General features: G+C 44.7%; 1 protein-coding gene across 4 annotated transcripts in view; it reads left to right on the top strand.

Annotated features, from left to right (window-relative positions):
* QRICH1 (glutamine rich 1) overlaps positions 1-22,463 on the top strand; it is a 28,817-nt gene extending 6,354 nt beyond the window's left edge. For 3 of the 4 annotated variants that reach the window (XM_032781775.2, XM_075073335.1, XM_032781776.2), the window contains exons 4-11: positions 7,678-8,691; positions 13,961-14,138; positions 15,354-15,508; positions 16,753-16,867; positions 19,055-19,163; positions 19,540-19,691; positions 20,475-20,565; positions 21,529-22,291. In XM_032781775.2, the coding sequence (XP_032637666.1) occupies positions 7,678-8,691; positions 13,961-14,138; positions 15,354-15,508; positions 16,753-16,867; positions 19,055-19,163; positions 19,540-19,691; positions 20,475-20,565; positions 21,529-21,721 (2,007 nt within the window). In that variant the 3' untranslated portion in view covers positions 21,722-22,291. Of the gene's footprint in view, positions 1-7,677; positions 8,692-13,960; positions 14,139-15,353; positions 15,509-16,752; positions 16,868-19,054; positions 19,164-19,539; positions 19,692-20,474; positions 20,566-21,528 lie in introns of all 4 variants that reach the window. The other variant, XM_032781778.2, reaches the window with a different exon arrangement.

The following is a 22,463-nucleotide window of genomic DNA, read 5'->3' as shown; positions in this document are numbered from 1 at the left end:
CTTTGAGTCACCTTGTGCCTTGCCCAAGCTGGTAGGCTCCATCTAACAAAAGTGAGAGGCATTCTCCTTTCCCTGCCATTTTCTGTTTCTTAAGGTCCTGAAAAGTGTTTTTTGTGCCTTGGGTATGGCCACTCAAACCCAGGTTGCGATATCTGCAAGGACTTCTCTGAAAGCCTGAGGAGAGAGAGAACTCTGACACTTCCCTGGGGTATCTCGTGTTGTGAGGCACCTCGCTAGCCCCTGCCCTTAGCATGAGGAAGCCTTGTCTGTGCCTGCCAGGGGTCAGCTCCCCAACAAGCCACAGGGTAAACAAGCACTCCCTTCCAAACCTACTCAGCCTCTACTCCCTCTCCACAGGTTAGCAGTAGGCACACTCCAACCCTTGAGCCTTCCAAGCATCCCTCTGGAGTGACAAACCCCTGATGCACCAGTCACTCCCTGAATTCACAGACCCACTGCTCCCAAAGAAACAGTAGACGCTAGCTCACCAGTTTCATTGGTCTGTTCAACACAAAGCACTCAGATCTGTATATAGTGAAAACAAGTGAAAGTTTGTTTAATGAAGTACTGTATAGAGATTCAAGATGTAGCAAGCCAAAGTATTGGACACGCATGGTTACATGTACAACAAAATCATTATATGCCTTCTAGAGCCTAGATTTAGTTAACAAGATACTGTCTTGTCTAATGAATTAGCTTACCTGGTCTTTGCAGCGTTTTCCAGCCAGGCTGATTGTGACCCTCCGTTCATAAGATAGACCATGCTGACGGTTCATCGCTTCTCAGGGAAGGATGAAGGGTGTCTTTTTGCACCCAAAGGTATTCCCCCAACAATCCATTGTCTTTACTTGTAAACAGGATCTCTCCCCCCCCCCCCCAGCCCCCCTCCGCTAGTGTCTTTTCCTGTGTGCTGCTTTCTAGTTGTTTTTACAATATCGATTAGTATTTGACTCGGACTATAGATAGGTTGCCAGACAATATGCATTTGACTAGCCAGAGAGAGTTGAGCGTCTCCTCTTTCCTCTACCTGACAGGAGAAAATGTATCACCATTTGTTGACTTGGCTTAACTTGCATATCTTAAGAACATAATTTTCAGCACAGAAGCATAACTTCTTGAATATTACCTGTATATGCGTTTCACAATGACTACTGGTTCTCAATAGAGACCTTACATGCCACACTCTGGTGAATTATTATGCCTAGAAGTGACCCAGAGTATCCCTGTAAAACCCCATGCATTCCCTTGGTGCCCTCGGTCAGTTGGCATCAAGAGGTTCCTGGGTCACAAGACTGTGGACTCTGTCCCTGCAAACGACTCATAGTCTGTGAGTTTAGGAGACTTTTCCTAAAATGGATCCCCTGGTATGGCCCCTGTGCCTCCCTTAGTGCAAATCACATGCTAAAAGGAGCCATTCTCTTGTAAAAATATCCTATAAGGAACCCTTGAAACTGTTTCAAGGATTCCCTAAAAGATGTTTCCAGGGCCTGAAGCTGGGGTCATGAAAACCCCTCTTGTGTGTTTTGGAAACCACTGATACAGTATGGAAGGAAGGAGGGGCTCCAGCAAGGATCCTGTTGTTGACTCTAACAAGGCACCATGGAAGTGGCTTTCCAAGATCTTGATGGTCCCAAGAAAGGTAGGATTATCTTATGAATGGTCCAACTAACCCAGATACATACAGAAGGGTGCCCACTGGTTCACCCTGGCCAAAGCACCAGTAATCAACACTCTTAGAAGGCTCCTGTGGAGGGAATGTCAACATTTGAAACCATCAGTGCTCAGCCTACTCATACTATGTGGAGTCACTCTTGGCTCCTTTGTTTCTCCTCCTCAGATGTTGTCTTAACCACTTCCTTCTGCTCTGGGTGACACAAGGGTCTTTCAGAACACAGTGGGCCAAACAGCATAGCTCTGGGCATTCCTTTGGCAGCTTTACCCAGGAAGTCGTACGCTGACATCTTGGAACCCACCCACCCCTACATTTCTCCCCTGTCTGTAGGAAATTCTGCCATCTCCCCCCCACCCCCAACGCTTCCTGCACCTATCGCTCTTCAGCTGCAGGGGGGAGGGATCACTGTATAGGGATCTGCTCCTCCATCTGCCCAGAACACCACCCTGATCCCCACCCTACTGAGGCCCAACCAGCTGCATCTGGATGCCCCCACTCAGTCCTCCATACCTAGACCCCCCTTCCAAGATCTGAGTGATCTCCCACCTCTGTGCAGCCAGTGCCCTGTGCTCCCTAATGTTATGCTAGAGCTGCTACGTTTATTTGACACACAGAATTTTAAAATATTGTGCGCAGAATTTTTTAATGTTTTGACACAGAATGCGCTGAGATGTAGAGAGGTTTGAGAATGCTTTGAAGTATGGGCCATGCATTGGTCTCTAGCAAGCCCTACTGGATCGCTTAAGGAGTGGTGTTGGTTACGCTGGCAGGGAGTGGGTTGCTGCAATGTAGGGCTGGGAAAGGATAAAATATTGAAGATTTTTTTATTGGAGGGAGTGGGGGGTAATAGGAAAGCAAAGTAGGAATAGCTTCAGTATCCCGTTACTTGGGTCCTCACTCAGTATCTCAGTTCAGATTAAGTCATTTTGGTGACAGTTAAGGATGTTGACAGTTTCCTTTGGTTCTGGAGAAGTTGTAAAGAATTAGCAGCTCACTAAGCGTGATTCTTTACCTGTGTCATCCTACCTTCTTCCTGGGTCAGCCTCTTATCTAGGTTCTACATCTCTGGATATCTGGACTAATGAGTACACAAACACAGGAACAGGTTTACAAGACGTGCTATATATTAGTAGTTATGATTTACTCTTGGGGAATAGCAGGTTATCTCAGGCCTTGCCAATGAAACTCCTTTCCCCTTCCTCTCCCTCGATTCAGTAGGTATGTGATCAGGCTCTAAAACAAGGGTTAAAATAGGAAAATGGTGGTGGTGCTGCCCTGTCCATTTCTAGGAATGGAGATGGCTTTTGCTTTGAAATAACCAGTCTTGTCACCTTTCTAGCTGCACTTTCCTACTGTTGGAGATTGCCTTCTTAGTATGTAATAGAGAGCCGACTCCCCTCCAATGAAATAAGAAACAAAAGTAGTGCCTTCTCCTGGGGACTAACGGCATTGTGGGCTGTATAAGTAGGGGCATTGCCAGCAGATCAAGGGACATGATATTTCCCCTCTCTTTGGTATTGGTGTGGCCTCATCTGGAGCACTGTGTCCAGTTTTGGGCCCCACACTACAAGAAGGATGTGGAAAAATTGGAAAGAGTCCAGCAGAGGGCAACAAAAATGACTAGGGGGCTGGAGCCCATGACTTCTGAGGAGGGGCTGAGCGAACTGGGATTATTCAGTCTGTAGAAGACAAGAATGAGAGGATGGATCTAGACTGTTCTCAGTGGTACCAGATGACAGAACAAGGAGTAATGGTCTCAGGTTGCAGTGGGGGAGCTTTAGATTGAATATTAGGAAAAACTTTTTCACTAGGAGGGTGGTGAAGCACTGGAATGGGTTTCCTAGGGTGGTGGAGGTTTTTAAGGTCAGGCATGACAAAGCCCTGGCTGGGATGATTTAGTTGGGGACTGGTCCTGCTTTGAGTAGGAGGTTGGACTAGATACCTCTTGAGGTCCCTTCCACCCCTGGTATTCTATGATTCTGAGAGGTGCAGAGCTTTGTGTACATTAAGGCAGTGGAACAGACTTTCTGATCTGAAAATGTGAATATAAGGAAAGCAGTGGATATCCTGAGACTATGAAGCACAGAGCAAAATAACTTTTTAAATGTAAGGGACCCTGTCAACCTGATCAGGCCCCCCCTTTGTGCATTGATATCTCTCCAGCATTTTGGGAGTTGTTTCTAGTGTCTCTTTAATTGCTGCCCTCTGCGTACACCCCTTCATTGTGTGGCAGTCTCAGGACAAGAATCTTCCAATTTCTAAATCAGCTTTTCGTTCACATTCTTGTTTTGTGTGAAGCTGTGAAAATAACATTGCTTTTTTGTTTACTTCCTATTTGTATCTCTGTATCATTGATATCTGGGCTGCCCTAATCTGAGGGCCTGAGTACAGTTAATGTATTTTAAGTAGCTGCAAAAATAGTGCTGGGTGATTTGGGTTTTTTTGTCCAGATATCTCTCATTATGTATGGTGAAAATCTCAGCCTAAAGAGCATCTGAATGACTTAGGAGCATGAGTCCCATTGAAAGTGCTTCTAAGACACTTAGGTGCTTCTGAAAATCCCACCCAAATTTTGATCTCTGCCTCCTTTAAATATGGAACAATAAAGACTGATTTTTGTAGATGAGATGAATATTGGTGAATAAAGGAAAAGAAATTACTAACTGTGAAACTTTAGCCCATGTGTGACTTCATCTATTTCAGTTAACTGCCTGGTCAGATCATTCACTGATGCAGCTTTAAGTTGTGTTATTGGCAAGAGGCCAAATGATTCTTGTTACCTTCTAGGAAATTAGATCAAATTCACATCTGCATTACGGTGTGCTGCACACTGTTCTAGCCCTGCAGTAGGAGTGATTACAGTTCATGGTACTTCCTGAGAGTAGAATCGGCTGTTTTCAACAGGTGACTTAACTGTGAATGATGCCTCCTTACCTTACCTCAGTTTTCCTTGGCAACTTTTAAGTTACTGCAAACGAATCCTTGAAACATTTTAATAAGCCCTTTTGGAAATCTGAGCTTTTCAGGGACTAGGCGTTTTAGGTAAGGATCACTGTTTGGGTACTACTGCAATACACGCAACATAAAAGTGAGAAACAAAGTCCCCAATCAGTGCTAGATCTGTGTTTTGCAAATGGAAGTCCATGCCCCAAAGAGCTTACAGTATAATTTTGAATCTGTTAGGTGAGGCAAATAAGAGGGAAGGGTAAGGAAAATAATAGCATGCAGTTACATAGCTTAGCTCTTGGTTCCAGATGGCTCCAGATTGTCAAACCTTTAAAATAAATTTGATACCCCTGACTAATGTGTTCTATGGCTGTCATTGGTTCCCTTATTTCTTCTAAACATCATAGAAGTGGGATTTAGGGGAGGAGAGAGTGGTGGCCTTGTAGATGAACTCACGTGAGGAGTTCCATGCAGCCCCTTGTGCTGGGAAAGAATCATGTGGATGTTTATGGAACAAGGAGAGAAATGGCCATTCAAGGCTAGTAGAATTGGTAGAGCAATGGGGCGGGTGCAGTCTGGTAACAGGAGCAGAGAAGTGTGGAGGAACAGAGTTGTAAAGGGCCTTGAAAATGAGGAGAAGTTTCAGTTTGGTGCAGTGCGGAGCCAGTAGAGGGATTGGAGGATGCGGGGGAGACATAGGTTCATAAGTGTAGGGTTGAAAGGGACCTTGAGGTCATCGAGTCCATCTGCCTCAGCAAGAGGGGCAAGTAAAGCTAGACTATCCTGAACACACGTTTGTCTAATCCGTTATTAAAAATCTCCAACAAGGAGGATTCAGCAACCTCCCTTGGTAACCTGTTACTGTATGTAACTGTCCTTGTAGTTACAAAGATTTTCCTACTATGTAATCCGAGTATCCAGCGTGGCCAATGACAGGCCTGGAAGAGTATTTCTAGCTGTTAAAATCAGAAGAATTGAATTTTAGATTCCTGTCAGTCCTGAGACTGACTCTCTGGGGATACTGGCAGAAGGAGTTAGCATGGACTCTTGGGCGTCTTCCAAACACTGTGGTGAAATGTAATGTCGTCAGCATGTCTGTGTGAAGTTGCTTCTCCTCAACAAGGGATAGGTGTCTTAGTGCATAATGAACCTTACACCGATAGCTTGGGGTAGTTTTGACTCCATAACTTTAGGAGAAAGAGGAAGGTAGGATTCTTTTTTCCTAAACTAAAAATCAAGATTGTTCTTCGGGTGTAAATCTTTCCTTGCATTATTTCAAACCAAGAGTATGCAATGTGTTGTGTAAATGCCTGAGAACCCGAGAATGAAATTGAGTGTGGTGTTCTTGTCTAAGCAGAGTTAACTGGAAATGACAAACAAGTAACTAGACTCTCAAAATTCCTCCAGTTCTGAAAATCTATGGCAAAGGTTACTTAGTTAGGAAAACATCAAAAAGCCATTTTTAACCTAATAGTGTCCCTTTCATTTAAACCACCATGTGTTTGACGTCTGCAGTTCCTTCCAACGTGATACCCATTCATTAGTGTCAAGTATCAAGGGGTAGTCATGTTAGTCTGTAACCACAAAAATGAGGAGTCTGGTGGCACGTTAAAGAGGAACCGATTTCTTTGGGCATAAGCTTTCATGGGTAAAAACCCACTTCTTCAGACGCATGGACTTTCCATTAATTAGTGCTTCTCTTAGTCTCAAGGTTAGGTAAATAGACCTCAGTTTCTACATATAAACACTGTACCCCTCCTTTAAGAGAGTTATCCTGATTTACTTTAGTTAGTGCCCATTGCGTGTGAAGTGATATAATGATTTTGGGGAACTGAGTGGAAACAAAGCCTATTGCCTCATTCTTGAAGCATCCTACAGATGAAGAGATTTGTTAGTCAAATGTTTGCATTTGGTAATAAGGTGAATATTAAAGAATGTTAACACAAGCATTATGATTAAGGCTACGTTTTAGTCAGGTATTTTTAGTAAAAGTCATGGACAGGTCACGAGCAGTTTAAAAAAAACCCCAACAACAAAAAACAACCAAAAAAACCCCATAGCCTGTGATTAAAACTTGGGGGCCCAGGAGCCCCGCTGGCGCTGGGCGGGTGATGGCGCACGGCCCGGGACCCCCACTGGCTCTCTACCTGGCTCTGTACCTCCCTTCCCCACAGCAGCAGTTGAGGCACAGGATAGGATGAGGGGGCACTGGGTGTGCTTACCTGGGGGGCTCCCCAGAAACGGCAACATCCCATCACTCAGCTGCTAGGCAGAGGTGTGGCCAGGCAGTTCTGTGCATTAGCTCAACCCAGAGCGCCAGCTTCACAGTGCACGGTGGTGGGGCACCGCAGCCAGTGGGCGCTATGGAGCTGGTGCTCTGGGTGGAGGCAGCGCAAAGAGCTGCATGGCCACGCCCCCAGGTAAGCACCACCCAGTGCCCCCTCATCCTATCACATGCCCCTTCCCCCTTCTCACCTGAACTTTGCTGCGGGGATGGGGCCCAAGACTGCCCATGGGGCTGCCTGAGCCACACCTGGTGCAGGGGCTGCTGCAGAGGTTACAGAAAGTCCATAGAATCCCTGACCTCCATGATAAACTTGCAGCCTTAATTATGATTGATGTTTGCATCAGGTTGTAACCTTATGTTGATTTGCTGTGAGGTAGGCTGGATCTCTAATGGTGCACATTCTGTCAGTGCTGACAATTCTTGGGATGCCCAATGTCTGTTTTATAGACTGGAGTAGTTTGGGAAGTGGTGTGTGATACAGTTTGTGAATTTCTTCAGTTTAGAGGTGCAATGAATTGTGCTGAGGAAATCCAGCATTCACTCTGCCTTCCCTTTGTCAGGTAGCTTTGACATCTCCTTGGGCAAGATGCTTCTCTATCTTTTCCTATACTTCCTCTAGGATCTTGTTGATCAGGATTAGTATAACAAATTAATACAAAAGGGAGCACATCAGAGAGCTCTAGAATATAGACAGTATGGTCTGTTGATGGCCTCACCATTGAACTAAAGTTCTTGTGTTTGAGCACTAACCATTGAATTTTTGCTGTTACAGGTACAAGTCCAGGTCCAGCAGTCCCCACAACAGGTCTCTGCCCAGCAGCTCTCTCCCCAGCTCACTGTCCACCAAGCCTCAGAGCAGCCAATACAGGTCCAAGTTCAGATCCAAGGCCAGGCACAACAGCAGGCATCCCAGACAATACAGAGTCAGTCTCTTCAGAGCCCTAGCCCATCTCAGCTGCAAGCGGCTCAAATCCAGGTGCAGCATGTACAGACTGCCCAACAGATCCAGGCCACTGAGATCCAGGAGGAACACATACAGCACCAGCAGATCCAGGCCCAGCTTGTGTCTGGACAGGCCATTGCTGGTGGCCAACAGATCCAGATCCAGACAGTTGGGGCACTGTCACCTCCACCTTCTCAGCAGGGCTCACCACGGGAAGGTGAACGGCGGATCAGCACGGCTAGTGTCCTTCAGCCAGTGAAGAAGCGTAAAGTAGATATGCCTATTACTGTGTCATATGCTATTTCAGGGCAGCCAGTTGCCACAGTGTTGGCCATTCCTCAAGGCCAGCAGCAGAGTTATGTATCTTTAAGGCCGGACTTATTAACAGTGGACAGTGCCCACCTATACAGTGCCACTGGGACCATTACTAGCCCCACTGGAGAGACTTGGACCATCCCTGTTTACTCAGCTCAGCCACGTGGTGACCTTCAACAGCAAAATATAACCCACATCGCCATCCCCCAGGAGGCCTACAATGCTGTCCACGTCAGTGGCTCGCCAACAACACTGGCTGCTGTGAAGCTAGAGGATGACAAGGATAAGATGGTGGGAGGTGCATCTGTAGTCAAAAACTCCCAGGAGGAAGTGGTGCAAACTATCGCTAACTCACTCTTTCCAGCACAGTTCATGAATGGCAACATCCACATTCCAGTGGCAGTGCAGGCCGTGGCAGGGACATACCAGAATACAGCTCAGACAGTGCACATATGGGACCCGCAGCAGCAACAGCAGCCCACACCCCAAGAGCAGGGGCAGCAGCAGCAGCTACAAGTGACTTGTTCTGTGAGTAAAACTGCTTCTGTTACGCAGGCCCTTGATTTTAATAGGTGACAGAGTCTTGTGGCACCTTTATAGACTAACAGAAGTATTGGAGCATGAGCTTTCGTGGGTGTGTCTGACGAAGAGGGTATTCACCCACGACAGTTTATGCTCCAATACGTCTGTTAGTCTATCAGGTGCCACAGGACTCTGTCACTTTTTACAGACCCAGACTAACATGGCTACCCCTCTGATACTTGATTTTAATGACATGTTGATGGGGTGAGGGGAGAGATGCTGTCTGTCAGGTATCCTGTGCTTCACAGGATCCTTCTAAATAGTGTGTGTCTGCATTCCAGTAATCTACGCATGACACTGAGCATTTGACCAGTCCTAGCTGTACATCTGTATGTCATGTCAGTCACTTTGGACAGGGGTATCATTATGAGGGGCAAGAATCAGAAGGTGAAACTGCTGTTCTGGCCTCTAGTGTAAATGAGGCAGTATACTTGTAGCAAATTTTATGATAGCAGGTATTTTTAATACTTCAATACTCTCCTGTGCTGAATTAATGTTTTCAGCTGTTCTTGTTACTGTATTGGAATAGAGCCCTCGCTAGTGGAACTAATGTGATGCAGCAGATGCTAGCCAATTCACCAGTCACTTTGAATCACTCTGCTCAGAGTAGCACGAGACACTTGACAGAAAGCTGAGGGTTTGTCAGCTGATGGAAGACATCTCATTGATGATCAGATATACCAGTCTGTCTCTACTGCATGTCCTGTTTCTAGTAAATGCCTGGTGTGCAGGAATACAGACATAATATGAATGAGTACTGGAAACTAATTTAAACAGCATCTTTTTTTAGTGTGCTTGGTGTACACAATGGCCACATATATTGCGGTCTTTACAGGGAAATAGGTAACTTGGGGCAAAACTCTTTAAAAATGTTTTTACATTTTAGCTTTTTTAAATTTCATAAATCTGTTTGTATGTAAATGTCTGTTACTACACACAGGCAATGTCAGCTCTGATCATTGTGCTAGTCCACGAGAACAAGAAAGTGACTAGTATGTCACTAATGGAATTGCAAAACCCATGCCAAAAAATCCACCAGCATAAATGTTTTTAGCAAAGATTTTTAAAAACTTAAGAAGCTAGTAGCAAAAGCAAGCAAGCATTATTTAAAAAATAATTTAAACTTGACTGCAACCTTAGTTCCATAATGCACATGATGGTGGGAGTTTCCTCTCTTGCTAGATGTCAGACTAGTAGCCATATGCCTCTCTGGTTTTCATAGGATGAAATCCAGGCTCTGTTGAAATAAATGGGAGTTTTTTCCACTAACTGCAGTGAAGCAGTGATTTCACCCATAGGTTTTAAGGTCAGAAGGGATAATTTTAATTAATCCTTATCTGACATCCTGCATAACACAGGCCATAAAATTTCACCAAGTGATTCCTACATCAGTCCTATAACTTCTGGTTGAGGTAGAGAGTATCTTTTTAAAAGGATGTCCAGTCTTGATTTAAAAGAACCCACCACATTTTGCAGTAAGTTCTAGTAGGTAATTACCCTCATTAAAAACTGCCTTATTTCTGGTCTAAATTTGTTTAGCTTCAGCTTCTAGCCATTGGATGTTTTGCCTTTATCTGCTAGATTAAAGCCCTCTGATATCAAATCTCCCCCAGCCTCCCATGTAGGTTGGTACTTCAGACCGTGATCAAGTCACCTCTTAATCTTCTCTTGGAGAAACTAGATAGCTTGAGCTGCTTTAGCCTCTCACTGTAAGGCAGATTTTTCCAGACCTCTAGTCATTTCTTGTAGCTCTCATCTGAACTCTGTCCTATTTGTTGTCATGTTTGGACGTGTGAACCCAAGAACTGGAAGCAGTATTTCAGTAATGGTCAGACTAACCCCTCATACAAGAGTAATAATACCTCCCTACTTCTGCTTAGCATTCCCCTGCACAGCAGTACAGCACACCTATAGCACCTTCTTAGTCTGCTGGGGAGTAGTGTGTCTTCTAGTGCCAGGAATATCTAGGCAAATTGGAATTCAGTCTTCCATTTTAGAGGAAAGGTGATAAAGCTGCCAGGGTAACTAAACCTCTGTCCTTCTGGGCCTGTCTCTGTGCCCACCTGTAGAGTTATCCTATTGGATTATTACTGAAAAGGAAAGGATGGGTCCTTCTGACCCTCATTGCTGCTGTAGGAGTTTGACCTGCTACTGCTGTGGAATGAGCTTCTCAAAACCCAGAGCTTTTCCCAGTACTTTGTACTCCCCATTCACCTGCTACTGCGGCATTGATATGCCTCCCACCCCCCAGTATCCATCTAGCTGCTGGCTGTCTGGACAGGTATGTTGTTCATGAGTAAAGAAAAGCAGAAGCATGTCAATCAGTTCACTGCACTGGGAATTGCTTCTCCAGCCCAATTGCCAGTTCTTAGACCAGTGGTCCCCAAGCTTTTTCATCGGGCAGGCGCCAGATGATGAGCTGAGCCACGGAGGACGGTGATGGCGGACGAGCAGCTGCTGAAATGCCGCCGACAAGCGGTGTCATCCAGAGGCATCGCCGCCGAAATTTGGCAGCATTTTTGCGGCGACGCCTCTGGATGCTGCCGCTTGTCAGTGGCAAGTGGCATCATCCAGGGGCATCGCCGCCAAAATTGAACGGCATTTCGACAGATGCTTGTCCGCCGGCCAGTACACGGCACACTTAGATGCCCCGGTGGGTGCCATGGCGTCCGTGGGCACCGCGTTGGGGACCTCTGCCTTCGACTGAGAGTGATTGTGAGGTACTCACAGGAAGATAGGCAGTGCTCTTCTTGTGCTAGACTAAGTGTCAGTGAAAGCTTTGTCATTTCATGGGGAGCAAGGAGACAGCATTCAAGAAGAGCTGGTCTGCAAATGTGGGGCCATGCTTCACCCCAGCCTCTGTCTTTCCCCAAGACAGTTGTTTTTGTCAAGTTAAGCTTCATCCCTGTCTGCCCTGATGGTAAAAGCAAAGCCCCTTCAATTCAAGGATTTGGTCTCAGATTCTGCCCTCGCTCCACTTTCTGTAATATAGGAGCTGTTGTGTAAACAGCCGCACGCAAGTAATGCAGGAGAGCTGACAGTGGGATGCACTCAGTCTGTGTCTAAAAACCTCATCTCTGAGATTATTATAGGGTTTGAGCCTTTAGCAGACTTGCTTTTCATTGGTCAGTAATGCTGTGGACTTCTCCCTTGTAAACCTTGCATTGTCTTCACCATAGTTCTGTGGGGCTTCAGCGGAAGAAGACTTCCAAAGGAAAGTACTTGCTCAAACATACATTGAGTGATATATTTATTTTATTTATTGGGTGATACCAAATCAAGTAATTTATGATCTTAATTGTAGCAACTCTTCCATTTTTGGGGGGAGGCGTGTGGCTCCCCTTTTGTTTAACTTGCCTTTTACCTTCTCTAATGGGAGTGGATGTGAAAAAGAGGCCCTGTATTGGCTAAGAATCCCTCACTTGTAAATTTTCAAGGTAAGTGAAATGAGAGTGCGGCCCTTAATCAAACGAACAATTAAAGCTTTGTCTTAATCCCATTAGCTTTCAGTTCAAGTAAATACAGAAGCTCTGTATGAGGAAGCGGAAGTGTAGAAGGGGATTAAGTGTATCCCTTCCTGTACAGCTCATAAAGAACTGGTCAGCCTGCATAGGTCATGCCGGATGAACAGGTTGGAGTGACTGACTGCATAGCGGACACCATGTTGTGAAATAATGTCTGTAGCTTGAGGTGACAAAGCTTTGACTCTGGGGCCCTGTTGTCATGGGAAGGCTCCTCTTGCAGTGTTTTTGTTAAACTTCCCAATAGATAATGTGACAGAGACATTTTCCAGAATACTTGCATAGATTAGCAACTAGTTTTTCAGTAGGTTGGGAGCAGTATACGGAATTGTTGGTGAAATTGACTGGCATTTTAGTATTGGTAATTTGAGCAATCACTAAATATGAAAAAACCTATTCATAAGGGAACAATATATAATTCTGAGACACTTGGCAATTGACAGATCAAATGGAGATTTTCACATTCTCTGCCTTTTTAAAGAGGGACTGTATTAAAGGTGGTAGATATCACTATGTAGATTGCATGGTATCTCTGTTCTCTAGCTGCTCCTTCATCATGTAAATAGATGAAACTGACATTTACAAGCATCCTATCCTTGTAGGATAAGGCTGGAGTAGGCTGTCAGCAGGACCCCACAATGTGCACATACGTAGTAACCTACCCAGAGCCTGGTTTATCTAGTGGTATGTTGCTCACCTGGGATTATAATAGTGTTGCAACTGTCGTTTTTTGTATGTTAATTGCTTCAGAATAAAGAGTCCATTGTGAGTGGCCCTTCTTAGAGTAGGGTGAGCCTTCATGTCTTTAAACTGCAATGTTGGGACAAGTGCCTTTTTATGAAAGTTAGCCTAATTGCCATTGACGCTACTGGCAACTGTAGAACACAGCTGGTAAAGCGGAGAATGTAGAACACAGCTGGTAAAGTGGAGAGAAGATGCCCTTCTGATAGAATAGAACTTACTCAAAAGTATGTTGGTTTTTTTTAAAGTGTTGCCACCTTGCTACTGTCTGCCGCTAGAGGGCAGCCTTTCTCTCTCAAAGCTCCAAATACCTGGCTCCTGAGACCAATCTTCAGCTACATTGTATTGGTATTAACTCTATCTAATACAATGGCTTTTGAAACACTGTTTAAGCTAATTTTCCCCTGTCAACCAGGGAAAAAGTGGTGAAGCTAATGTGACCTGATAAATCAATATTCACCCATTCTATTCATGAATACAGGAAAAAATTACTCTGAGATGTTCTGTGTCCTATAAAGTTCTTTACCTCTGAAAATTTGCCTCTCCGTCCACACGTAAGTAAAATATAAATGGTCTTCATGACCTGGATGAATGGCTGGGAACACTTCTGGAAAATTTTGCAATACTGGGTTTAAACTACTCATATGGAATGGACTGGAGGCTTTTCAGAATGCCTTCCTGCAGTGAAAATGTAGCTGATCTTGGGGATCAAAGAATATTTTGGATTGTTCATGCATGATCACTGATATGACATTCAAGTTCTCCTTTTAGGTTCATATATCATGCCTGTTACTGAGATACGAGCGAGTTACTATTCATCATGGCAATGTTTACTACTGGGGGTGGGGAGATGGTACTACAAGACCAGAAAAATGAGGCAAAAAAGGTGTCCTATTTTGGCTGACCTGTTGCACCTCGAAGGAGATGTGACTAGAAGTAGTTTTCTTTCCCAGGCTCAAACTGTTCAGGTAGCTGAAGTGGAGCCTCAGCCTCAGCCTCAGCCTTCACCTGAACTCCTGCTTCCGAATTCTCTGAAGCCAGAAGAAGGGCTTGAAGTGTGGAAAAGCTGGGCACAGACCAAGAACGCAGAGCTGGAAAAGGAGTCTCAGAACAGGCTAGCTCCTATTGGCAGTAAGTGTCATGGGAGGGAGTTATCTGGCATGGTATGTTTTACTCCATATGTGCACTGCTAGAAATTTTGGTTTCAAGTAGGGATCAGGTAGCAAATGAAACAAGACTACACTTGGTTCAGACTAGAGCTATCTATCTAGTTTTCTTAAGCTCCAAATCTCTCTCAACCCTTCCATCTACCCTGATTTTGAGGATCATTTTCCTTTTCAGCAGAACCACTGCAATGTTCCATCCCTTTTGTTAGGAAAACTCCCTTCTGGTTTGAGTGGTGATTGTAGTTTGGGATCTCAAGTTCAATTTGTCACAGTGTAATGGTTAGGCTTGGCAGAATTGAACTTACGTATCTATAAAACTTTAAAGGATAATATTATTGTAAAGTATTTTCCCCTAATTTTATCTTAATGTTCCCAGTTGTAAGAAATCCTGCGGAGCACAGCCTATAATTATTTAATGACAGTCATTTGAGATTCAAACCCTACCTTTACAACTGTTAAACACACACTTTCAGCATCACATGTTAAAGCATACATGCATAAATATACTTAATCAAACTCTAAGTACTCAAAGTATGAAGTGCTGCTTATCTGTAAATTTCAATCATTATCAGTGGAAATATTTTTTCATTAGTTTATCTGTGTACAGTGAAATCGACACTTACTGATTTTTACCAAATAAAAATCTAATCCTTCCAAGCCTAAGAATGGGTTGTCTATGCCAGCTGGATCATGAAGCATTCCAAGAAGTATTTGTTCCATATTGAGCTACCAGCTCAGGTGGCCACAGAAAAGGCCATGTGATGGATGAGTGCCAGTTGCAGGAACAAAATAGCCCTATACACCAGCTACTTAATGAATCAGCAAATGTTGGTACAGTTTTGTTCTGGCTTTCCCATTGCTGCGGGAAAAATGTTTCATTGCAGAGAATGGAGAAGGAGATGGTCTCCATATAGAATGGGTGGTGGTATCAGTTTTCTCTAAACGTCTTTCCCTGCTTCTTTGAGTTGATTTTATGAATGCTTAAGGTCTCCATTGCTCCCACTGTTAATCTTATAGTGGGGAGTATGAGGTGCTAAAGGAGCTGTTTGGAAGTGGGCAAGCATATTGGGAGGGAGGAGTGGACAGTGGTGAAATGGAAGATTATGCTTGAAAAACTGTGGCGGGGAGGGGGTGTGGTGTGGGTTTTTTAGCAAATTCATCATGACATTTTGCTGTGCAGGACGGCAGTTGCTGAGATTCCAGGAAGATCTCATCTCCTCTGCTGTGGCTGAGTTGAATTATGGGCTATGCTTGATGACGCGAGAAGCTCGCAATGGTGAAGGCGAACCATATGATCCAGATGTACTCTACTATATCTTCCTATGTATTCAGAAGGTAGGAGGGGAAAGCCCTCATCTCTTATTTTATGTTGTGTGCACACAACAAAACCGTGCATATGCTGTGATCAGACAGTATTTGTAAATAGCTTTCTCTGTGTAAGACCAAGAAGGGTGGCCAACCTGAGCCCGAGAAGGCGCCAGAATTTACCAGTGTACATTTCCAAAGAGCCACTTCCAGTGCCTCCCCTCCCTCCCTTCCTGCAACTCCAGATCAGCTGTTGAGTGGCATGCAGGAGGCTCTGGGGCGGAGGGAGAGGAGCGAGGGCATGGCAGGCTCAGGGGAGGGCGTGGGAAGGCGTGCAGTGGGGGCAGGGTTTGTGGCAGAGCAGTGAGCATCCCCTAGCATGTTGGAAAGCTGGTGCCTGTAGCTCCAGCGCCGGAGTCAGTGCCTATACAAGGAGCCGTATGTGGCTCTGGAGCCACAGGTTGGTCAGCCCTGACCCAGAATGAGGGTGGCAGTTGCTGTTAATATCAGGTTCTCCAGCTTTGTTTTATATATGGAAAAGTGAATGAATTAGGGAAACTACTTCTGTGATGGCTGACAGAACATGCAGCTTTAAGAATGGACAGTTTGAGACCTTAATTAGTAGACAGATTTTTTAAAGGGATACTAGCTTGCAATTAGAAACAAAATAGTTCCTATTAACTAAATGGAAATAATGTGGTGAGAATTTAATGGGCAGGTCCCTCCTCCCCCCAAAAAGTGTAATGCTCTAGATCTGTCTGTCCTGCTTAAAATCAGCGTTTCAGCTTAACTTGCCTGAAATGTGAATGGAGGCCTATTACTTGGTGTAGAGAAGAGAGAATCTGGGTTCGCAACAGTATTTTCTTTATTCAATAATGTGAGAGGCTATTTATACCCTAAAGAAACAATCCCAGTGCATGCAGGGCAAGAATTGAAATGTAAATTTCAAATAAACTCATCCTTTTGCAAATAAAAAGCTAAGGGCCAGCTACCTTTCCTTTTAAGACTCTTCCTCTTCTTTGTTATCCACTCATACAGCACTAATTACAATTATTCCTGCATCAGTACAGGGGTATTTGTACTCTCCCAGGTGTACCCTATGGAACCTCTCCAGCAAACAATGACTATAGTAAAGCAGGAAATGCATAAACCTGACTAGTGCCTGGGCCCTGAGCCTGGGAGGGGGCTCATTCCATCCCAAAGAGAGAGCTCCTCTGGTAGGAGCTTGCTTGATGCTGTTATATTGGACTATGTTGTGACTGTCTCTTTTGCAGTATCTCTTTGAAAATGGACGAGTAGATGACATTTTCTCGGATCTCTATTATATACGGTTTACCGAGTGGTTACATGAGGTTCTCAAGGATGTACAGCCCCGGGTCACCCCTCTTGGTAAGAGCTTTTTCCTCTGCTTTAGGAAGAGGCCTCTCAGACATGGTGGGGTAGGGGTGAGATGCAAGCAAGCTTTAAGCTTGCTGGTGTCATCTTTCTGAAAGCTGTGACTAGAAACTGATCTGAAGAAGCACTTGAGCAGAGGAACATCCCTTAACTTTCACTGAGCTGGGGAGGGAAGTTCTCCAGAGCCGGCAATAAGTACAAATATTTCAGAGGGTTTTGTGCACCAGACTCCAGTCCTGACTTCTGTTTTAAGGTTTAGTTAGGCTTGATTCTGTGCACCATTTAACTTATTCTGTAAGAGGTCCTGGGAACTTGTTAATTTTTAGGATATTGGGAGTGTGGGGTTGATGCCCCTTCTAAAGAATGCATGAGTTGTTGAGCAGAGATGGATTCATAAATGGCAGATGAAGTTCAGTGTTGATAAATGCAAAGTAATGCATTTATCAAAACAGAATCCCAACTATACATACAAAATGATGGGGTCTAAATTAGCTGTTATCACTCAGGAGAGAGATCTTGGAGTCATAGTGGTTAGTTCTCTGAAAACATCCACTCAATGTGCAGCGACAGTCAAAAAAGCGAACAGAATGTTGGGAGTCATTGAGAGGGATAGATAAGACAGCAATATGATATATTCTGCTATATAAATCCTTGGTATGCCCGTGTCTTGAATACTGCGTGCAGATGTGGTTCTCCCATCTCAAGAAGGATATATTGGAATTGGAAAATGTTCAGAAAAGGGCGACAGAAATGATTAGGGGTGTGGAAGAACTTCCATATGAGGAGAGATTAATAAGAATGGGACTTGTTAGCTTGGAAAAGGGACGTCTAAGGTGGGATATGATAGAGGTCTGTAAAATCATGACTGGTGTGGAGAAAGTAAATAAGTGTTGTTTACTCCTTCTCAGAACACAAGACCTAGAGGTCACCAAAGGAAAAAGGAAGTATTTCTTCACACAATACACAGTCAACCTGTGGAACTTTTTGCCAGAGGATGTTGTGAAGGCCAAGACTATAACAGTGTTCAAAAAAGAACTAGAGAAGTTCATGGAGGATAGGACCATCAGTGGCTACTAGCCAGGATGGGCAGGGATTGTGCCTGGTCTCTGTTTGCCAGAAGCTGGGAATGGGCGACAGGGGATGGATCACTTGATGATCACCTGTTCTGTTCATTCCCTCTAGGGCACCTGGCATGGGCCACTGTCAGAAGACAGGATACTGGACTAAATGGACCTTTGGTCTGAGCTAGTATGGCCATTATGATGATCTTATACTACCTCTTAGTGGCTTATCTTTGGTGTCCATGAGGCAAGCGATCTGATTTGAATTGGCAATGCATTTTGCTTTCAGTGTTCTGTGCCACTGATGAGAGACTAGAGCAGCTTCAAGTGATAAAACCAGAGATTTGCCCTAAGGCGTGGCTTGTTCTGAACTTAGTGCATTTTGGAATCCATTTGTGGGTGCTTTTAGGAGAGCCTTGGAGATGTTGCAGCCAAAAACTTCTGAATATTAACCTTTTATTCAGAGTAGGGTTGGGATGTCTATGTGGGCTTCGCTCTGCACATGTGAGTGTCTGATAAAGGAACAGACCTTGCATGATCAAATTAGGCTAGTGTTGCAGTATTACACCTACTCAGATGAAAACTAAAGGATCACATTTTCAGGGGACAAATTTGTTTCTTCAGATTATTTCCCTTGCTCTTAGTTTGGTCTGATCATCTGTCAATCCGTCTTACATTTGTGTTCAGATACTTCTGCTTAAGTAGTGTGGTGCATTTCAGATCTTTTCTTTCCCCTCTGCCTGTTTGATTTATGCTTTGTTTTCTATGCATTTGTGTGAACTCTGGAGTTCATACTGTTCGTTGTGTTGCTGTGTATCTAGGTGTTTGGAGTGTAGAATTATTCTTCTGCACAAAGGGAAATCAAGAGTACACATATCCAAATAGTGTGTGTGACCCTGTACATTGACTGAAGATGTACATAGGGCCAACAGCTCAATTTGTTCCATTCCATCAGCTTGCTTATTAAAGGTTGATATCAAAATGAGTAACTGTGAAATGGGAGAATGAATCTGTTTTCTCTTCCTCAAGGAACCTTTTTCTAGCGTGTATCCCTGGAAGTGCCTCTTGTGTTCATATTGTAACTACCTTGGTGGGTGATGCTTACTTCTGATTGTTTCAGGTTATGTCCTCCCCAGCCATGTAACAGAAGAGATGCTGTGGGAGTGCAAGCAGCTGGGAGCTCACTCCCCTTCCACCTTGCTCACTACACTGATGTTTTTTAACACAAAGTAAGTATTTGGGGTAGTTGATTTAATGGCCAAGGAACTTACAGCATCCTTGACAGGACAGACAGGATATTGTATTGGACTAAGTGTGGTCACTGCTTTTTAATGGTTAGGGACATGGGAGCAAATCCCAGAGCAGTCCCTTTACACACACAATTGTATGCAGTAAAACAAGGAAGTGAACTAACAAAGAGAAACCTGGACTTGCATCTGCCTTTTCTTGTGTTATGCTGTTCAGAATGCCACCTGACTTCCAGAGGCTGGTTTGAATCCTGGCTGGCTCATAGCGAGTAAAGATCACCACTTCACTGTCAGATGAGAGGCTACGTAAGGCTTTCTTTGCCCCATAAATGTCCTGTGTCCTATTCTCACTGTTCAGGTACTTCCTCTTGAAAACGGTAGACCAGCATATGAAGTTGGCCTTCTCCAAGGTCTTGAGGCAGACCAAGAAGAATCCTTCCAATCCCAAGGATAAGAGCACGAGTATCCGGTATCTGAAGGCACTTGGCATACACCAGACAGGCCAGAAAGGTAGAGTGTACATGAGGAGAGGAGAAGCAAGCCTTCTTGAGAATGTCTCGGATTGACAGACCTGGTCTGTACTAGTCTTATAAAGAGACTTGCAGGTGCCTTCAGGCGGGGTGCAAGAAACCAGTGTCTTTGACAGAAAGATCCTCCCCCAGTAGCTTGGTGATCAGAGATGAAGCACATCTGTGTGTTTTGTGAGAGAGTGTGATGCCTTCTGACATAGCGTTGAGAGGCTGGAAGCTGATATTTATCTGAGGCACACAGGCCCCCCATCGGAAGAGTTGGGTATCAGTTTCCAGTCTCATTCTCCCAGGCAGAGGCACTGTTGTGATGCCAGGGCCTCTGAGCAGGTAGAGGAATAGGAGTGGAGCGTGTTCTCTTCTCTCAGTGGAAGCACTTGACTCCTGGGAACATTCATGGTGTTGAGAGGTAGAATGTGGCCTGCTGATGTAAGCTTCCACTGGCTCAGGTGCGGGCGAACCAGACTTCCTGCCTTTCGGGGTTATCGCTAGATGGTGGGTTAATGAGTGGGGTAGGGTGATAAAGCAGGCAGCCAAAAGCAATACCTGGAGGTTTCTGGCTGCTGACAAGTGAGCTGTGCTTTGGGGCAGCGATCTGGCTCCTTTTACCTTCCCTGCAGCTGGTAACTCGATGTGTGATGACAGGATTTGCAAACATTGAGGCTGCATGAGGTTGCTGATTTTATTACCTACTATTCTACTACAAACAGTTTCCTGTACTCAGTTTGACACACTGTGGTTTTGCGGGGGGGGGTTTGGTTTGCAGTTACAGATGACATGTATGCAGAGCAGACTGAGAATCCAGAGAACCCCCTGCGGTGCCCCATAAAGCTCTATGACTTCTACCTCTTCAAATGGTGAGAGCTCCTGTCACCTGGGGGTGCTTATCCTCTATAAATGTGTACCTAGATTGCATTTTATAGCTGCAGAAAGATAGCTAGCTTTGCCTTTGGGACTGTAGTTCTCTCTCCTCAAAAGCGGTTTACTTTGTATGTTAAATACATTAACTAGGATGGGGACTTCAGTAGAGGTGCATGCCCATAATAGAGGGTAAACTTTGATCCAGGATTGCATTAAAAAAAATTCACTAAAGTCCTGTTTTGCGCAATATTTGAAGTGTGAATTGTTGTAAGTGTTTATCCCAGGGTTTACTTATGATGATAGATGTCAGAGCAGTTGAGCTTGTGCAGTGGTCCCCTAGCCCACATGTGCACTGACAGTACATCTGATGGAAGTGCCCTCTGCTTTGGATGAGATGTTGGAGAGACCCAGGTGGTGGCAGCCACAGAAATGGAAGTTTGTTTTGAATATTAGAGATGACCAAGGTCTCTTAGTAGCTGGATTGTTCCTTCATGGACAGCAGCACAACTAGCTTTACTGAAGTGAAAATGGAGTCTGAGAAGAAAACTGACTCTTAAAAGCTAAATGGGAACCTTTGGTACCCAAGTGAAAGGAGTTTAATCTTTCCTAGCGAATATAGGTCCACGTGATAGCTGGCGGGGGAGGGGAGGGAAAGGCGGCTCTTTAATGTTAGCCTGGACTTAGTCCGGTGGCTGAATGAGTCATTAAGACATAATTCCCCTCTTTCCCCTAGAGGAGAACTGTCTAGGGCTGGGTGGGACCCACTGGTAGGAGAAGCTTTCCCTACCATTGCCCATCATTGTGGCTGTGTTTCCATGGCTCTCCTAGTCCTTGCACCTTTCATCAGCCCAACATTCACTGTAAGGATTCTTAAAGCCCCAGGGTGAATAGGGTGAGGTTACCTGTTCCAGGATATGTTACTAGCCTGCCTGGTTCTGATTTTGTTTCCCTCCTTGCAGCCCCCAGAGTGTGAAAGGCCGGAATGACACATTTTACTTAACTCCGGAGCCGGTGGTAGCCCCCAACAGCCCGATCTGGTATTCCATCCAGCCAATCAGCAGAGAGCAGATGGAGCAGATGCTCACTCGGATCCTGGTGATACGAGAGATTCAGGAAGCGATTGCTGTGGCTAATGCCAGCACCATGCACTAAGGCATCTTTCCCAGCTCAGAAGGGGGTGGGGTGGTGGGGGGGCTGATGAGCAAGGATAAATTGTACAGACTTTTACACTAAAGGAGATGCCTACATTTTGTTTTTTATTGGTGTAGTTATGAAGCCCTTTTAGGCTTCTTCTGTTTAAAAGAATCTAAAAGGAAAACCTGCTCATTGTGTATCCTACCAAACACACTGAGCTGTTAGAACCATTGGAGGCTGCATTTCTCTGCCAGCTCAGAGCTGTTGAAACTGCTGGTTGACTTTGGTTTTTTATGATGTAGAAAACAGAACATGAGCTATGGGATTGGCCTGGATGGCTGGGGCCTCTGACGCCTCCTCAGAGCATGTGCAGCCTGGAGAGCGCAGAATAATGGATGGACGGACCTGCCCAGCCCGCCAAGGAGAGGCAGGTGTCCCTCCTTTGTGCTCAGACATTAATTTGCTGTTGTCCTGGGAGGAGGAGGAGGAGGAGGAGAGTGAACTGCAATTATGATTTCTAAAAAACAATTTATATTCAGACCTTTAAGTGACATTTTTAGATGTTTAAAAGTAAAAAAACAAAAAAAACTTTACCACACTCTTCTTTTTTTGGCCTGACATTGAGGCCTTAAACCTTGAGGCTCCTGTGCCTGATAGAGTTCTTGTACCATACACTTGTGTATCATATAAAGATACCCCCGTTTCTCTTATGTATTCTTACTCTAGGTGTTTAAGAATGACGAGCACGTCTTTTCAACAC

This window comes from Chelonoidis abingdonii, chromosome 17, assembly GCF_003597395.2.
Source record: "Chelonoidis abingdonii isolate Lonesome George chromosome 17, CheloAbing_2.0, whole genome shotgun sequence".
NCBI classification, from domain to species: Eukaryota; Metazoa; Chordata; order Testudines; family Testudinidae; genus Chelonoidis; species Chelonoidis abingdonii.
The sequence above is the reverse complement of the archived record's forward strand: the minus strand, read 5'-3'. Positions and strand labels throughout refer to the sequence as shown.